Source organism: Archocentrus centrarchus, chromosome 13 (genome assembly GCF_007364275.1).
Source record: "Archocentrus centrarchus isolate MPI-CPG fArcCen1 chromosome 13, fArcCen1, whole genome shotgun sequence".
Classification (NCBI taxonomy): Eukaryota; Metazoa; Chordata; class Actinopteri; order Cichliformes; family Cichlidae; genus Archocentrus; species Archocentrus centrarchus.
In genome coordinates, this window is record NC_044358.1 from 27,399,194 (window position 1) to 27,417,059 (window position 17,866).

Genomic DNA, 17,866 nt, shown 5'->3' on the forward strand with positions numbered 1-17,866 from the left:
CCTAGTTCAGGAACCAACAATACTGATGATAATTTACCTGTCTCTTGACATCTGGAACACTAAGTTTTCACGTTTCCAAAACGCTTCCAAAAGGCTTTTGGAGTTTTAATTAAAACATTTCTGAACAGCCCACGACTGTGAAAAGGATAAGCATAAGAAAATGGATGGATAGATTTCTGAATATCAGGACAGTGAACCTGAGCAACTCTGAATACGAGTCATAAATATTAATCTGAAATAACCCACAGTTAAAGTCATTAAAGTGCTGAATTCACTGTTTATTATAACTTGCAATTATTTAACAAAACTGAACTGTAACCACATTACCGTGTGTGTTAGCACTTCAGCTGCAGTTATCCAATGTGTGAGATCCTTGTAAAGTCAGCTAAGGGACATCTACCTCTGACTAAAGACTGCAGTGTTTACTGATCATCAGCAGAGGGCAGCAGCAGACTTCCTGTTATTAACCTGTTTCTGATTTGTTTTGTGTCTGTGCGTGTGTGTTGATTTGATTTTTTTAGAAGGTGGTTTTAATGTTATGGCATATTTGTATATTGTGTTTAATCTTGTAACTGTTTTTGCATCTTTTTCCTCTAATAAGAGGGAAAAAATTAAAGCCAGGACATATTCAGTAAATAACTTCTTGCTCATCTTGTTCAGTTTTGAAGATAGACAGTGGAGAACAAAGAGACCTAACTGAGGATTATTTAATGTTTTTTGAAACTTTCTGGCAATCCTGCAAGACGTGGTCAGTTTGCACCAAGCAGCTTCAATACTGAAAATTGAGTCACACAAAATACACATATCTGCTGTCCACAGACACAAACCACACCAAGGTTCAGACAATGTGTTTGTTTTTAACAAAAAATATGAGAGCAAAATTATTTAAAAAAAAAACAAAAAACAACATCTTTCTTAAGGTACAAGAAAACAGTGTTTCTCAAACACATTATTTAGCAAAACTGGCAATAAAAAAAAAGAACAAAAAAATAACCTTTTTACATCCTACATGGTAAAGACAAATTCAGTCCAACTAAAATCATAGTGTTTGATCAGTTACTTCATGGCTGTCCTTCATGACATCTGTCTTGATGTGTTAAATTATCATTTATGTGAACAAATACTTTACACTGAGCTACTTATTCACAACATTACAAAACAAGGCGCAGCATTTACAGTCAAACGTTCAATTGTAATTCTGTCAAAATGTTAGTGCTCCAGGCTGTCGCAGTTTACATTTTAAGAAGGTCTGGCCTCTCAGTGAAATGTGTTTCAGCACATGTCTGTCTGACAAGTCTTTGTTTGCAGTGGCTCTGTTTGTCTTCATGGCTTTTTTTTTTTTTCTTCATTTGATGTACAAGCAGCTCCACTTGTAAGTTCCCTTTGACCTTTACTCTTGGTACATCAGCTCCACAGTAGTCCAGTAGTGTTTTAGCACTTAGTGCTTATTATTTGCTGTATTGTGCCCCTTTGCCCCGTCTTAACCAGTCCCTCCATGGGGACTGGGTTTTATCCTGATCACAGTCTGAGTTCCAGGAGGAGGAGGACGACTGGCGTGTCCACGTGGAGGCCGTCCTGCTGGGTCTGCGGAAGAATGACATGCTGTTGTTGGAGGTGGGCTTCTTCTGAGGCTGCTCCAACTGCTGCTGGGACTTGAGCTGCTGGTTAATGAAGATCTGGATGTCATCCTGGGGAAAGGTGGGGAGGAAGAGGAAATAAGCAGGAAGTCTGAGGAGCAGGGACTCCGTCTGGTATCTCATGCTTGGCAAAGATAACATGTCAGCACTGCAATTATATCATTTTAAAAAAATGAAATTGGTGTTGCAGAAAAATGTGACATATTTTTTCTTATTGTCATTAAGTCTTTAAGATGTTAAGATTTTCACAGGGAGACACCAGGATGGACAAGATTAGAAATTAGTATATTCGAGGGACAGCTCAGGTTGAGTGTTTCAGAGACTAAGTTAAAGAGGCAAGGCTGAGATGGTTTGAGCAGAGATAGGGTGAGATGATCCGCTAGGAGGAACCAATTGGTTTAAAGCCAATAATCACAGTCAAGGTGAAATCCAAGTACTGGGAGATAGACTGGGACAGTGTGCCTTGTCAGGGTATTTCTTCATAATAGTAAAACGAGGTTATAAAAAGACTTTGTGTGATTATTTCTTTGTCAGCTATCAGATTTGATGAATCTAACCAGCTCTGAAAGCAACAGTGGGTCCAATAAAGTGACTGGTGAGTGTGTGCGAAAAGTCATGTATATCAATTTACATCGCTTTATTTTCTGTAAAGGCAATTTATTTGCCTTTACAGAAGAAAACAGCCTGCATCTTCTGGCTGCTAAGAAACATAATATTTGAAGAAGTGAATCAGTGTTTTGCTCTAAATATTATCTCCATTATCTTCATCAAAGCATGAAGGCTCAGACACTCAGGCAGATGGCTCAGCTTGGCATAGTTACTCAGCAACAGAAGGGCTCACAGACACACGCCCTCCAAACTGTCAGGACACGGAGAGATATGGCGGTGCCTGTCTCCGACTCTCCACTCAGGAATCTTAGATTGATATACTGTACTTCCAACTCTGCAGACAGCGTCTCTCAAAATGTGGTTTTCCCCCAGTGATGCAGGAGATTAAATATTTTAAGTGTTTTATGAAGCAGGAGGCCCTCCAACACATTGAAAGATGGTAGGACAGTGTGACAAAGTGACGTTAGAGAGATCATTCATCTGGAGGTCTACAGAGGAGAACAGGACCTTACCTGCCAGGCCTCCAGCTCCTGTGACAGCTCCAGTTTGCGTTGGATGGCTTCCAGTAACTGGTTGTTGAGAGACATCATATCATTTTTACTTCTCACCAATTCCTCTTCCATCAGGTTTTTCCTACAAAAAAGTCACAAAGAATTTTTTATTTGGCCTTTTCATGGCTTTATTGGGCAGTTCTTGCAGTGGAGAGAGACAGGAAAGCGGGAGGAGCGATGGGGAAGACACACAGCAATTAGCAACAGGACGGGACTCGAACCTGTGCTGACCACTCCGCCACGTGGGATACATGGTCGCCTGCTCACGCCCTGAGCCACCCTGGCGCCCATCACAAAGAATTTTAAAGTAAGGATGTTCAAACCGGTCACAGGTTCAAACTCAGTGTCATGGCTAACCGATGAGCCATCCTCGGGTCTTTCTGTCTAGGAACATAATGCATGTAATCAAGATTCAATGTTCTCATAACTTACTTGGCTATGGCTTCATCTCGGTCTCTGATGGCCTGTTGGACAACGTCAGTTTGATCTTGAACGCTCTGCAGCTTCTGCATCAGTTCAGTATTTTCTTGTTGCAGTTGCACATTCTGCAGGAGGAAGATACAAATCCTTTAGACCACAGTATAAACTAAATAAATTAAGTTTATTTACTTAGGAATTGTAATTCTGAGGCATTAAAAAAATATATCAAACTTGAAAGTTCAACTACAATTTCAACAAAGGTGCTCAAGGATCGTTGAATTTAGATATCAAATTAAGATGGATTTTGGGGATAATAACAAGATCAGCACTGGTGCAGCCCTTTCCTCAGGTAACAGTTTGCTGCCACAGGTGCTGCCCCTCCTTGACAGACAGGTCCGTTCATCACTTAGTTACCTGATCTTTCAACTCCTGCGCTGCGCTCGGATTTCCACTTTTATCACCCATCGCTTCGACAAAACCCTGATTCAGCTCCTGGGAGAGAAGCATTAACAGAGAGATCAGGTGTTAGCCGTGTGCGCACCAAAAGGATTTTCTGTGTTGTTGGCCTACTTCTGGGGGCCTCTGAGGGACGAAGAGGCAAGGCTGGATATTTAGTTACACTGACAAACTCATGTTACCGCTCTGAATGGAATACAAATGCCATGAGACACAACTGAACAATTGTAAATGCTTGCTGTAGACAAAGTATCCTGTGTGAAGACCCTATGGTGCCTCTAACAGCCACTAGGGGGTAGATAGGTTGGGCAGTTATAGCATGTGAGCAGGCTGCTTTCGGGATCCATGATTTTAGTTTTTCCTGCGTCTGGGTCCGACCTCTAGTAAAGAAAGACAAAGCAAGGAAGTAACTGTGCTTTCAGTATAATTGTCTCTGATTGTATGACAAAAACACACAGGTTAGTGATACAATTTTGGGAGTGTTGCTACATCGCAAGTCATACTTGAATGTTGTGTTTAAAAAGCAATAAATGTGCTCCGCAGTGTTAATACATCCCTGTATTTCTGGTTTTCAGGTTCTCAGACGTCAGAGCTGGAAGTTTTGCATACATTACTTTATGATTCAAGGATACTGATAAAAGCTACAGTGTACTATTCCCATCCTTCTCATATTTCAGACAACAAGGTCAGCTTTTGTTTGCATTTCCTCTCCTGCCCCATTTGCTATTCATGTGGTTGCAGCTCACCTGTGGCCTGGATCCCTGTGAAAGAGTTTGAACCACTCCCTTCAGCCGTTGCACCATGGCCTTCAGGTCTTCCTGCTGATCAACGACCTCTGGCTGTTCTGAGCTGTTCAGCTCCTTGGTCAGTGGGAGGAGTAATTGAAGGATGGATCCCATTTCTTGCATTAACTAAGCAAAAAAACAGAGGAAACATGTCGATTTATGCTCACTGTGACGTTCAAAAAAGTTTCAACTGCATTAACCTATTAACCTTTTGTTTAAAGTGCAAGAAAATCTACACAGCTTGGAGGCTGCCACTTGAGTTTTGACCTATAGTTAGTTTTTGTAGCTTTAACTCTGCACACCATCACAGTACATTTTAAACCAAACGATCAAGATTTGACTGAAGTGCAGAGTTTCAGCTTTAATTCAAGGGGTTCACAAAAAGTCTAGAACCCCTGAGATGCTCTGCCAACCACCTTCAAGGTGCTGATCTTCAGGTGCACCTGTCTGTTTGCACTGATCACTGCACTGTCATGTACATATTACCTGACTATAGTTTACATTCTATTATCTTTACAGTCACTTTAGCATTCACCTGGTTTCTGCTTTGCACTAAATGATTATGACTTATCGTAATTATTCTCTGCACTGTATATTTTGTAATATTGTGTTATAGTTTTTATACATATTTGTTTTTATGTAAGCACAAAGTACCGCAGCAATTTCCTAATGTTGTGAACCTGTTCACCCATATGGCAATAAAACCTTCTGATTCTGATGCGTGCACTGTTGCGTTGAGATCAGGTGACTGACTTGACTTCCTCTGAGGAATATACAATTTCTTTGGCTTGAGAAACTCTTGGCTTGCTTTTGCAGTATGCTTTGGATCATAATCCATTTGCACTATGAAGCACTAGCTAATCAGTTTTGCAGCATTTGGCTGAATCTGAGCAGAAAGTAGAGCCCTGCACACTTCAGAATTTGTCCTGCTGCTATGGACCTAACTGTATATTAAAAGGCATTTTGTGTTTCAGATATTTTAACAAGTAAATCTTCCTGACCACAAAAAATTCTTTATTTATTTATTTTTCTCTGCTCCTGTGAGTATTCCCCATCTTCTCACACATAATGTCTTGAATGACATCATATATTGATACAACAAAAAGAGTCAGCATTACCTCATTGCTAGACTTAACTTATCTGAGTCATACATATCATGTGACAGAGAAACTCTTGGCTTGTGACCTCAGATCATAAAGATAACTGAACAAGAACATTTTTCAGGCAATAAGATGCAATTGTTTGCAAAACTTTGGAGAATCCTGAGTAAATTATACATTTAACAGATAATAAAATCAGGCCGATTTAAAATGCTTGAAAATTTAACAGTAATTGTGGCTGGTAAAAAAAAAAAATGTATAGTGAGGCACTGGCATCATATACCTTACATGTAACAACAATGTGGAAACTCTCTCTGACAATGTGGCCACGACAAACAGGAAATGTGACTCACGAGCGCAGCTACACATTGCATTTTCCTGCTGCAACACAACAATTACAGCAGACACACGGAGGGTGCGAGGACGTTTTCTGTTCTCTCCCAGACACAATTCAAACATGTGCCTTCTGTACCAGTCCTCATCCAATATTTCTTTCTGATCTTCGCTCTGTACAATCAGGATCTTCACGCCTTCTCCTCACAAAATGTGTCCTCACAGCAAACACGCTGTCACACTGTCACCGAGAACTCGCACAACATGTTCTGTCATGGCGTTCCCTCTCTGTAGAGACAGCTGCTGTGCTTCTTTACAAAATTCAACGTATAGATGATGTATCTCTGGCGCTATGACTGTGTGATCCTGTTCTCAGGAAAGACTTGGTTTAATATTTTCATTTCCAGTCATCACAGGAACACAGATTCCCCTCAAAACGCACATGACCTGTGAATCATTGCGGGCAGACTGCAACACCACAAACTTAAGGCAAAGACCTGCCAGCCACAGAATGGAGATAAAGTCAGTGCAGCTGCTCCTTCACAGAGCTGTTTGGATGTTTTTCAATTTTGTCTTGCACAACGGCTCAGCAGCATTCTTATCAGTGCTTTAACAGGAATTACAAACTTTTTCTAATCCTCTTACCTGCTGCTAACAGTTTTTGTGTTTCACAGTGAGTATTACGATCTAAAATTATACAGATACATACTGTAACATAGTGTGTATACCACTAACAAGGGATTGCAGACAACGTTGCAAAAAAGCCAAGTAAAAAAAAGTTGTGCTTATTGCACCCAGAAATGCTAAAATGCCAACTAGACCAATGCATAAGCAGCACAGAAAAATACAGTGTAAACTTATTACTGTATTACCTACCTGCATATGCTGCTATAACAATAAAACTGATTCTTGGTCAATATAGTAAATCTTTTTTTATTTTCAAGATTTTTTTGGCCTTTTTATGGCTGTATTGGATATTTCTTGCAGTGGAGAGAGACAGGAAAGCAGGAGGAAAGATGGGGAAGACATGCGGTAAATAGCGGCAGGACGGGACTTGAGCCTGCGCCAACCGCTCCGCCACATTCAATACATGGTCACCTGCTCACACCCTGAGTCACCCTGGCGCCCCAAATCTTTTTCTTATTTAATTATTTCCTTATTTACTATATGGAAAACAAATACTGGGTATAATTTGATACTAAAAGAGCAGTTCTAAATATACAAGAATAGTGGGGGCGATTAACTTCAGCTAAAACACGGTAAGAAAAAGACTGTTTTTGGCTGCATGTAACTCAATGCAATGACCCGGTCACAGGACATTTTACCATTTGCTGTACCTCTTATTCACACGGAACTTGGAAAAACTGGATTTAAATACTTCTTTGTATACAAACTAAATGAGATAGATGCTACATGTTTTGGTCTGACAAAGAATGTCAGAAGAATCTTTTCGTTTTTTCTAAAGTATGCTCTGACTGTATTAAACAGGAATCTACCTCTTCTTTGCTGACTCCAAGGCCCACTGTCTCCAGGCTGTTTTCCAGCTCGGACAGCAGGGAGGCGTCACCGTAGCTCCTGGCTTCCTGCAGGGACACCTCCTCCTGAAGCTCCTCCACCTGGGCCTGTAGCTGCTGTGAATGACCCTGCGCCGCCTCCACCTCCTGCCACGCCTCGGCTAGCTGAAAACACAAGGAGAGACACACACGCGCAGACATGAATGAAGTGTGATGAAGAGGTTATGAGAAGATCAGATTATTAATCCTTCTAGATTACACACATGAATGACTGAAGCCTAGAGTCAAATGGGATTTTAAAAAAACCTGTAATATGACACTTGTGTAAACAAACTGTACCAACGTGTGGAAGAAATCTTGACATGCCAGATTCCAGCCTACAGCCCAACATGAAACTAAAGGAACATGAGCAGGAATCCAGAATTGCAGGTAAGAGATACAATGACGGGAATGAGGTGATTGTTTAGCAATACTTTCCAAAATCCCACCGAAACCCAGGCTGCCAGACAGGGAGCAGAAAATCCCTTTGTTATTGGGGCTCTTTCAGTCATGCACCAACTGCACGATGCTGTTTTGCACTGTTTTGATGCTACAGTGAACATTATTCAGATGGCTTATTTACTTTGAAAATCAAATTACAGTCTTGGCGTTGCCATGTGCTTTCTGCACAACCATGTAATGTATTTGTGTTGGTACCTGCTGGCTGTGCTGCTTGTTGAGTTGGTCGTGCAGAGCCAAGCGTGTGTGTAAGGAGGCCAAACTCGCCCTCAGCTCTTCATTTTCTTGACACACGCTCTCCAACCGCTGCTCCAGCACCTGTTCCTTCTGTGTGAGACGCAACACCTGGAAAAACGTGCAAACACAGATAAGAAAGTCATTTTTTCTCAGGGAGAAAAATTCTCACTGTCTCATATTACTCTTTTGCATCACACCACAAGAATCCACTAACAGGAGCAATAAAGTTGATATTTGAACCTCAGACCTTTCCACTTTTACTTGGAAAGTCTGTTTTGCTTCTCCTTTTCGGAAATGAATAATTTATCAATTTATTGAGAATGTGCCCCACTGTGTTTATCACATTCAGGAGATAATGTCTCTCTTGGCACCAAGTACATCCAAACAAGAATTTGAACTTGATCTCCAATATTTCAAGAGTCAAACAAATCCTGCTTTTGCTAAATGGTTTAAGTTAATCACTGATATTACTTTTTTAAACTTTTCATCAAAACAATAATGACCATTATAGTACTTTTTCCAGTTTGTGCTCCTGTTTGTCCTGTACTTTTCTGTTATTCTTTTGTTTTATGTCTCCACATTTATTTGGTTTTTCCCATTGCCAGTTTGCACTAAATAAAATTCCTTATGTAGAAGAAAAGATTAATTTTATGTATTACGTATAGTTGACATATTATGTATATATATCGTCTGTAAAATTCAAATCACCAGACAGAGTGTAACAAGACAAAATATGCTTTAAACTTAAATATTTAAATAAAAAAATAAAAGTCTTATTGGGAATTTATTTGCCTGAGGGAACAGGTGTTTTTTTTTCCCCACTAATAATCTTTATAAATGCACAAAATAAGCTAAGCACCAGATGGAAAGTAAAAATAACTACGTGGTTCACTTTAAACAAAATGAGGTAATGTTTCACTGCATTTGCAGTAAGTGCCTAAGAAGCAAATGGTCAATATCCTATAGGATTCAACATCCTAAAGCTGAATAGCTGGTTGGTTGGTTGGTTGTATAGTTTTCACCTGCATGTACATCAAAATATATCATCAAAATATGAGGTACACGTGACTGTCGTGTCTCATTAGTGGACTTACCTGCTCTCTCATTGCACTCATCAGCTCCTCGTCCTGCTGCCTGTTGTGACTTCCTTTTTGTTGCAGCTCCTGTTTCAGAGCCTGCAGCTCACTGGACATGGCTCTCTCCACCTCCATTGCCTATAGGTGCACATCAGAAAGAAAACACAAACGCAGGAGATTCACAAAGGGTGTAAAATAAAATGAGAAACATGGATAGGGTTAAAACAATCTCAGCTAGAGACTGGCATCATGCACGCGTATCAGCCAAAGTGAAACTCCAAAACGAAGCCTGTCTTCAGGCTTGAGCTTTAAGAAAACAGAAGCCATAATGTTGTATCCAAAATCTCTCTTGGCTAAAGCCCTGCAGTCTAGACCAAGATGAGAAGAAGCTGGGGATTAGATGACTAAAATGAAATGTGTTTGGTATTGTTTTTTCTGATAGCCCTGCAGCAAAACGAAGATAAGAGACAGGGTTTCCAAAACTGGGGTCAGAAACAGGGTAGCTCTAAGAGGTACTGACACGATTCATTATAATCCTTCCCATTTTCAGCTTTAGCCATAGAACATTGTGAATATTGGTCCAATGAAAAATACGAGAGCTCTTTCAAACACAAAAATATTCTGCTACATTAAAATTTTGGGAAGCGGCTCGGCTTGTTTTACAGCCCCACTGAACAGGCCACCCATCACCCCCCCCCCCCCCCCTCTGTCCTGGACTGGGACCCTCAGTTTCCCTTACTCAGCAGTTCGGCGGGCCCCTGTCAGGCCTAATCAATGCCACATAATACAAGATGAAAGGCCAGCCTCTACGGCAGATGGAGCAGAGGGCATCTTGGTCTTGATGGTGACATCATCATGCCACATTAAACAACAATGTGGCAGAGGGTGAACTCGGACATCACGAGAGTGAAAGCTGGAGGGAACAGCTTGAAAGTATGTGTTCATAGCAGTGTATGGAGGATGTGAGGTAGGTGTGTGTGACAAAAGTAGAGGGAAGTGTGTGTATGTGTGTGTGTGTTTGATGAGAGTAAAGCAGGCACTGATGGGCAATCACAAAAGCAGGGGGAGACAGTGTGAAGAGAAGAAGTGGGGGCTTAAAAATGAACATTTCAATTTGGGCCTCTTTGACAATAGAGGCACCGACCCACTGAGATTCACCAAAACAAGAATTCATGAGTCCAAACGCTGAGGTACCCAGCAGCTGGCTTCCACAGCTACAACCGAGCCCCTCGGGAAGCACACAGAAAGGACGGCTTTCCCCTGGGATGAAGGGGCGTTGGGGCACCATCATAGGAGAAAATTAGAGATTTGTATCTCTCTGCAGTGTATACTGTGTTTTCCTCTTTGTCTGTGAGCTTGGTGATGCTGGCAGAGGTCACGGGGGCTTGTCTTAACAATGTAAACAGTTAGGAATTTGTCACAACTTCAATAAAATGCTGCCCGTGTGAGTGATATGTAAAAAACTAAACTAAAAACTAACGCCGTGTGTGAAAACAATCAAAAAAATAACATGCCTCAGGAGGCTTCTTTTTTATGAGACTGAGATATCTGCATGGCTGTGCGTCCACTTGTATTTATACTGGTAGCATTACATATAACTTTCAGAGCTCCTGACAAAAAGCCCATATACTACACCAATTCAAAAATTAGACTATCCTGAAACTAATGAAAACTAAACTGAAACTAAACATTTTTAAACAATGAAAACCAAAGTGAAACGACCAAATCCACTCTGGGAACAGAAAAGAAAAGAGAAATTGAAGACAAAGTTACATTTTAAAAGTATATATATATATATATATATATATATATATATATATATATATATATATATATATATATATATATATATATATATATATATATATATATATATATATATGTGTGTGTGTGTGTGTGTGTATGACATGACAACTGTAAATACTGATTTTTTTTTTTTTTTAATTGAACAAATGACTCAAGAAAACATGCAGGATATTATCAGCATTTCCAGCTTATCATCCAGAAATCATACTCCCATTTAAGCCTGGTATGTCTTATCCAGTAAATGTGTTCATATTCAGCTTTCTAATGCAATGAAAATGTTGCACAAGACTTCAACAAAAATCATTACAATTTATTTCTTCTACTATGTGCAACAATCACACTTGATTGCTGCACATTCAGAATATAAATAGTCTACATGTTTTTCTGTGTAAGAGACTGCCGGGAAACTCCTTCATTAACCTAGCTGAAGTGATAAATTAAGAGACTGACAAAGGCAAAGTGATTAATGTTTGACCAAAGTGTTCTCAGCCTGGTTTGCAGTTACAGGAATGATTTGTAATGTAATCAGAAGAAAAGCACCCTGACATCCTTCACCTCTCCCTGAGATTTTCAGCACTTCGTTTCTGCTCCAGCGCTCCTGTTTTAACAGTCTGCACTATGTGACAATTTGGCACGCATCAATATTGTTTTTATGCATCTGTTTCCTCCTGTGCACCAGGACAGAGGTTCACAGCAAAACTTTTGATGCTGCTGGAAAATTCTTTCTATAGTTTCTGTTTGATTGTTTGATTGTCAAACCATTGTGATCGTATTCACACCCTCCTCCAGATTCCTGTCAGACTCTGCTCATAGTTTCATAATTAAAAAAATATTTTGTTGCAATCAGTGAGAAACCTTCACGTCAGCTTACCATTTGTCAGTTATGGCTAATGAACTGTCTTAGTTTATCCAACAACTGCAATTGTTTAACTACACTTTGAGGACTTCTAGCCATATAGCTAAAAATTTTAACTGTTTATATACATTTTTAAGTTTTAGCTAACAATTGAACTCATTTCATTAGCTAGTTTTCTAGCTTGTACTTTCAACAAATAATTTTCAAGTTTTTATGCATAAAGTTTGTGCATTAACAATTTTAACAGTTTATCCATATTTTCAGCTAACAATTTTACTTATTTCTATACTTTTAAACATTATACTTTTTATCAACAATTTGAGAAACCATAAATCTGCATATTATTAACCTGCTTTTAACAAAAACAAGCACTTTGTTGGCATGTAGTGGAAAAGAACTGCTCTACCCTTAATACTAAATTGAAACAGCGATAACTCTAAGGTCATTGTTACCAAGGAAATGGTTAACCCTGCAAATTCATTTTATTTAGTTAGCATCCTTGGTTCAAGGGTTAAAACGCTTTATAATCAGGATTTTCTGAAACTTCAATGGAGAAAATGAATAGAACATTCACTTCCATAATCAGGGCCCTTTAACAAGTGTCATCGTTATTGAGGTTTTGTAGACACGTGACCACTAACCACTCGATGTTAACTTGTTTGCCATTTTAATACATGTGACAATCATGGTGACAATGTAGGATCAAGGAAATAAGACCCCAGTCAAACAAGCCTAGAGACCAGTCTGCAACCATCTGGCAACCACTAGTGACTGGTTAAAATTAAAAAAAAAGTGCATTCCCGAGCCAGTTGCAAGCATTTGCTGAAGGTTGATGGCAGTTGCTGGTAAAATGACTGCTAGAGCCCCCAGTCACACACCGGTCAGTGACTCCCTGGCAAGCACCTGTTATTAGTAGTCCCCAAGCAGTTGGAAAAAACCTCTACGTGACTGCTTTGATCTCTAGCATATTGCTGTGGTCGTAGTTTGAATGGAAGTGATGGACTTGTCTACAAACACTGTCAAGCTACTCTTTGAGTTGTAGTGAAACTGTAAAAAGTGCGACAAGAAACAGAGACCATTTGTCTTCGAAGTAAAAGTTGTGCCTTTTGAAACATGTTTGTTGCAGTGCTGAAGCACAATTTTTACTTTGAAGGTGAACATTCTCCATTTCCGGTTTGCATTGCTGGACACTGGTTGTCATTTTTTCCTAGCAGCCAGTAGCTGTATCATAACACTTAAACAATGTGGACACAATGTTAAGTGAGAAACCTAAATATAATTTTTAATTTTTTAAATCAGAATTTCTGCTAGCTATTTAAAACTTCTTTTTTTTTTCTTTACCATTTCGTATCAATTTATGCCATATATCTGTCTACATCTACTCAAAGTTAACTGTTAACCTTTCCTCTCTCACTAGTTCAGGTCCATTAAGTTTTTAAATTAAAAATGTAATTTCTGTTTTTTCAGATTGGTTGAGTTAATCTGGCCATGTACCCCAGGGTACAGTAGGGTAGGCTGCTTGTACTCCAAGTCAGGGACTGACTAATCTAATGTATTTCTGTCTACAGAGCTAACAGTGCACATATTAAATATATAAATGGAAACCAACAGCTGCAGCTCTTAGCACCTTAAATATCTTTGTTGTTATAAAAGCCACAAGAACCAACTATTTTAAGGTTAAAAAGAAAACAAACTACTGAACAGCCTACTGAAGCCTGAACAGGATAGCCTGAACAAAACCAAGCTGTTTGAGTCACAGCAGTAGGAAACACAAACCCAGGCTCACATAATCAGTGAACTACAGCAACAACTCACCCCAACAGATAGCTGTCCAACAGAAGCAGCAGTATCTTTCACCACATCAGGTAAAGACTCGTCAGACATGGAGCGTCTTAAGATTCTGTCTCTTCTCTCAACTTTACAACCACACAGAGTCCAGAGTCACCCTTGTCTGACACCAGGCAGCCAAATAAAACATTTCCTTCACCTCCCTCTCCCCTAAAACAGCTCAAACTGAGAGATAAAAGCTTTTATCTAAATTGGTGTTTTCCTGAACTTCTAGCGAGTCTGAGTTCCACACACTAAGTGCTTCAGCCCGAGCATAGAGGGGGCAGGAAGCTCAGAGTTCCTTATTCCGTGGACCTTGACTCTTGGGAGGGAGGGCGCTGTTGTTTGGATTCATTTTTAACTTTTCAAGTTCGCGTCTGCCATTCATTCTGCATAAACAGCAGTTTGTCATGTGGAACGCAACACGTCACAACAGCAATGCCGAGCAAAAAAATCTTCACTTTCTCAGCCTGGAAAAATACCCGAGTCTGTCCAGCTGTGGGATCCAGTCAGCAACACTGATAAGAGGCTGTGTAACATGTCACTGGTCTGATTTTCTGTACAGTGTATACCATTTCCTTGGAATAAAACACTCGAGATCATCAATATTTGACTTGAATGCACAAGAAGTCATGATGATGTGAGTCAGATGCATGCCGTCAGTGTCCCCATGATACAAGTACAAGTTAAAGGTTAACGTCATGTTACTGAATAAACCAGCTTAACACCTTACATTGTTTTCATAAATCTAATCTATGTGCAATTAATTATTCAGACCATTTTTCTATGGTTTATGGCCATGAACTGAATTAATTGAGCTGAACTTGAACAAAGCTTCTTCCAGGTATTTTCTAAGCTTTCCTCCCCCTCTCTTGGATTTAAAATAAAGTCTAGCTTTAAGTTTCCCTCCTCCTCTTGTTTACATATCGTTTCCCTCCTGCTCCACACTTGACATTGCTGATTTGCCTGAGGAATTTGATACGCAGATACCAGTTGACTGTAGATTTGTCGCTCTCTTTCTTGTTTATCAAAACTCATATTTGTAAAAGAAGTATGTTGCTGTGACCTTGCTAAGAACCTACAAACATTCTCAAGTGCAGCATTGGTTTAGATCAGATACAGTTAGACTGATACCGGAGTAGTGTGCAAAGAAACCAGAGTTTCATTGTGGATTTGGTGACTTTCTAGTTTTACTCAGACAGGCTACAGCTTTGGATCTACTGCCGGTGTTCGTTTCACTGAGGCTCAGTTACATTTTGAGTATCAAAGAGGAAAAAAAAACCCTAAAACTATCCATTTGTGGGACTCACAGTTTTGAGCTCCTCCTGGAGCCGCTGAGTATTCTCGATGTGCTCCAGCTGAGCTCGACTCTTATCCCTCTCGGCCTCGCTCAGCGCCCGGGTGAGCTGCTCCACCTGGGCGCTCAGTTCCCTCACATCCCCCTCCAGCTCGCCCACCTGGCTCTCCCACTGGGAATGGCAGCCCTCCAGCTTCAGTCGCAGCTCATGCCTTCCCTGCTCCAGCTCCTATCAGAGGTGAAAAAGAAGAAATGCCTTAACAGGTGACCTTGGGGTTGGGGTGGCAAAACAAAGATTTTAAAATGTCAAGTGAATACAGTTCAGTCCTCGTGTTTATATTGACTCAGAACTATAGTGCCAGTAAATGTCGTCATGAGCATATTGTTTAGAGGGAAAAGCACCTGTCAAGCTCATTTAGTGCTCTGAAGGATCACAGGAAATGTTAAACAGCTGTAATTTGAATTCATAACAATGGGGTAACTGATATAATTAAAGCTAGAAGGGGAAAAAATCCATTCTGTTTTCATACATTCCTTTAGAGCTTAAATGATCGGTCAATTAGTCAGGCAAGAGAAAATTAATCTACACATTAATTTCCCATAAAAACTGATTGATCCAGTGCCAACTGCTTCTCACTGGGTTAAGAAGGTGACCCATATGCCATATGGTTAATGCAGAGGCCTGGGTTTGAAGTTGCCCCAAGGCCATTTACTGCACATCTTCCCCCTGTTCTCTCTCTCTCCACTTTCTGAACACAACGAAGGCTTTAAAAAAAAAAAAAAACAACCTAAAAACATACTGACTGATCCACACATTTATCACACCTCTTTTGCAAATCCAATCAGGAGAGTTCGTGCAGCATGTTTATATCACTTTGTAAAGTAACATTAGCACCCTGTCTTTTTGTCCTTGCAGTGATTTAAGTGACTGTCATACCTGATAGGATTTAAATGTGAACATCTGATAGAGACATCAGCATCACCCCGAGAAAGCGATAAGGTCATTACAACCTCTCAACGTGATTCAGTGCAGCACAAGTCGACCGAGACAAACGCTTGGAAACCTCTTCATTCCAGCCGCTCACTTTTACTGCATTTGCTGCAGTCATCACGGAGCAACTTCAAGACGCCAACAGTGGGTGAGCAACGAGGTGATCCCAGTGAAACTGTGTATGACTAGTACTGAAGCCTCGTGAGGAGTTGTAGTGTCTCGCAAGTATGCAGCAAGGCTGCCTCAGACGAATTTCAGTACTGACAGGCCTGCTAAGCTGGAAATACTTTTACAGTCACTGGGAGAACACAAGAGATGTTTCCACGGAGTTAGGAAAGTGTAGCAACACAATCATTTCCACATGAAACCAGCATTTCTGCCTGTTTACATTATAGTTTGGCAGCTTCTTTGGTTACGCAAATATGGCACATTTAAGACTCATTTTGTAAAGTTTATTAGGAACACCTCTGCATTCAGACTTATTGCATTTACAAGCTCCCCTCGCATTTCGTGCCCTGGGTGTTCATGGGGTCGACAAAATAGCAAGAACTCTTCAGTATAGTGCAATCGATGCATTACCTCAGACGCTTCTCCCAATAAAATACTCGATATATTGCTTTATTATTAAAGCTGTCGAGTATTTCAAGTCGTCATTTCAACGTAAAACAATAAAGATACAAACGAGCAGGTGCAAGTTGCCTCTCATCACTGCATTTGTGACACACTGTATCGGAATTATTGGTAATTAATCTCGTAGGCGACACTGTTTCTATTTTCCCTCCAGTCTGCGATCCAGCAAAACGCGAGAAAGCCGCAGTTTTAACGCTTTTTTGTGCTTAAGGCAGAAAAGCAATAACAGCCTTATCTTTGGACATCAGGAAAACTTTTTTACCCGCCCACTCCAAACAGCAGTAACCCTGACGTACTGTATAACCTTAACGCTTCACCGAATACTTTAGATTATTCTAAAACTTATTTTACATTATGAATTCTCCTATAGGGAATCGGATTGATCTTACCTCCAGCTTCTCTGCGTATTGTTCATGAAGTTTGTCGCTCTGCTCCTTCAGCTGACGGTTTTCTAGGAGCAATGCGTTTCCCAGCTGGGCTGCCAAAATAACCTCTTCCTCCTTTTGTTTCAAAGCAGCCAGAAGTTCAGTGGGGTCCTGATAATCTGTCATTTCCTCCGCTCCATAGTGGAAAAAGAAATCCTCCTCCAGGTCCATTATTTTCTTGGACTTGAAGCTCCAATCGTCGAGCCGATCCATAACTATTTTAATAATATCTCCTTATATGCACAAATGCGCGGAAATGGTGCCATTAATGCGCATCTGTAGATGCCCATTCGCGACACCTGAGTGTGGGTATTGGATCGAGCAGATTGCAAACGTGTGTGAAGGTTTGAGCTGTCTGGTGGAAGTACACTGCTCCCTCCCTCTGTCACCCGCGGATCGTTGTTTGTCTCCAGGGGCAGTTGGTTTCTGTCACCTGAGCAAGTGTCGTCACCCAGCTCCGCAACCACAGACCGATACCTGCCTTGCTGCAGGGCTCGGAGTGCCCCATGGCATAATGGAAAAGTACACACAAACACCTGCCTGGTGCTGTAAAATATTACAAACTGCTTGCTAAACTGTTTCACACGAAATTTTATTGGACTGTAGCATATTGTATATTACAGACATTCACTGTGGAGTAGATTAGTCAAAAAAAGAGTTGACTTTTTCATTTCAGTAAAAAAATGTGCACATATGATACTAGTAAACTGTAAAATCCATTGTGTTTTTATGATTTATTTTTTTTTGTATATATTCTCACCTTATTATGATTACATTTATTTTCTAATTCTTACTATTTTTTACTTTTATTTGATGTT

At 40.3% G+C, this 17,866-nt stretch overlaps 1 protein-coding gene across 1 annotated transcript; it reads right to left on the minus strand.

Moving 5' to 3' along the window:
- Positions 1–837: 837 nt before the first annotated feature.
- LOC115790827 (BICD family-like cargo adapter 1) lies at positions 838–17,261 on the minus strand. The gene is made up of 10 exons (XM_030744792.1): positions 17,013–17,261; positions 15,016–15,231; positions 9,235–9,354; positions 8,102–8,248; positions 7,388–7,570; positions 4,420–4,584; positions 3,632–3,709; positions 3,230–3,342; positions 2,759–2,879; positions 838–1,688 (listed from the first exon to the last, which is right to left on the minus strand). Exons 1-10 carry the CDS (start codon positions 17,259–17,261, stop codon positions 1,449–1,451), a joined length of 1,632 nt encoding a protein of 543 aa, XP_030600652.1. The 3' UTR covers positions 838–1,448.
- Between the last annotated feature and the right edge of the window lie 605 nt (positions 17,262–17,866).

What these genes read in the sequence shown, in the direction of transcription:
- LOC115790827 (XM_030744792.1), bottom strand. Translation starts at nt 17,261, where the DNA reads ATGGATCGGCTCGACGATTGGAGCTTCAAGTCCAAGAAAATAATGGAC. An exon ending in TTGGAGTCAGCAAAGAAGAG is followed by an intron (nt 4,585 to 7,387) that starts GTAGATTCCTGT and finishes TTTTTTGCTTAG; the next exon opens with TTAATGCAAGAAATGGGATC. An exon ending in CGCAGGAGTTGAAAGATCAG is followed by an intron (nt 3,343 to 3,631) that starts GTAACTAAGTGA and finishes TTCCTCCTGCAG; the next exon opens with AATGTGCAACTGCAACAAGA.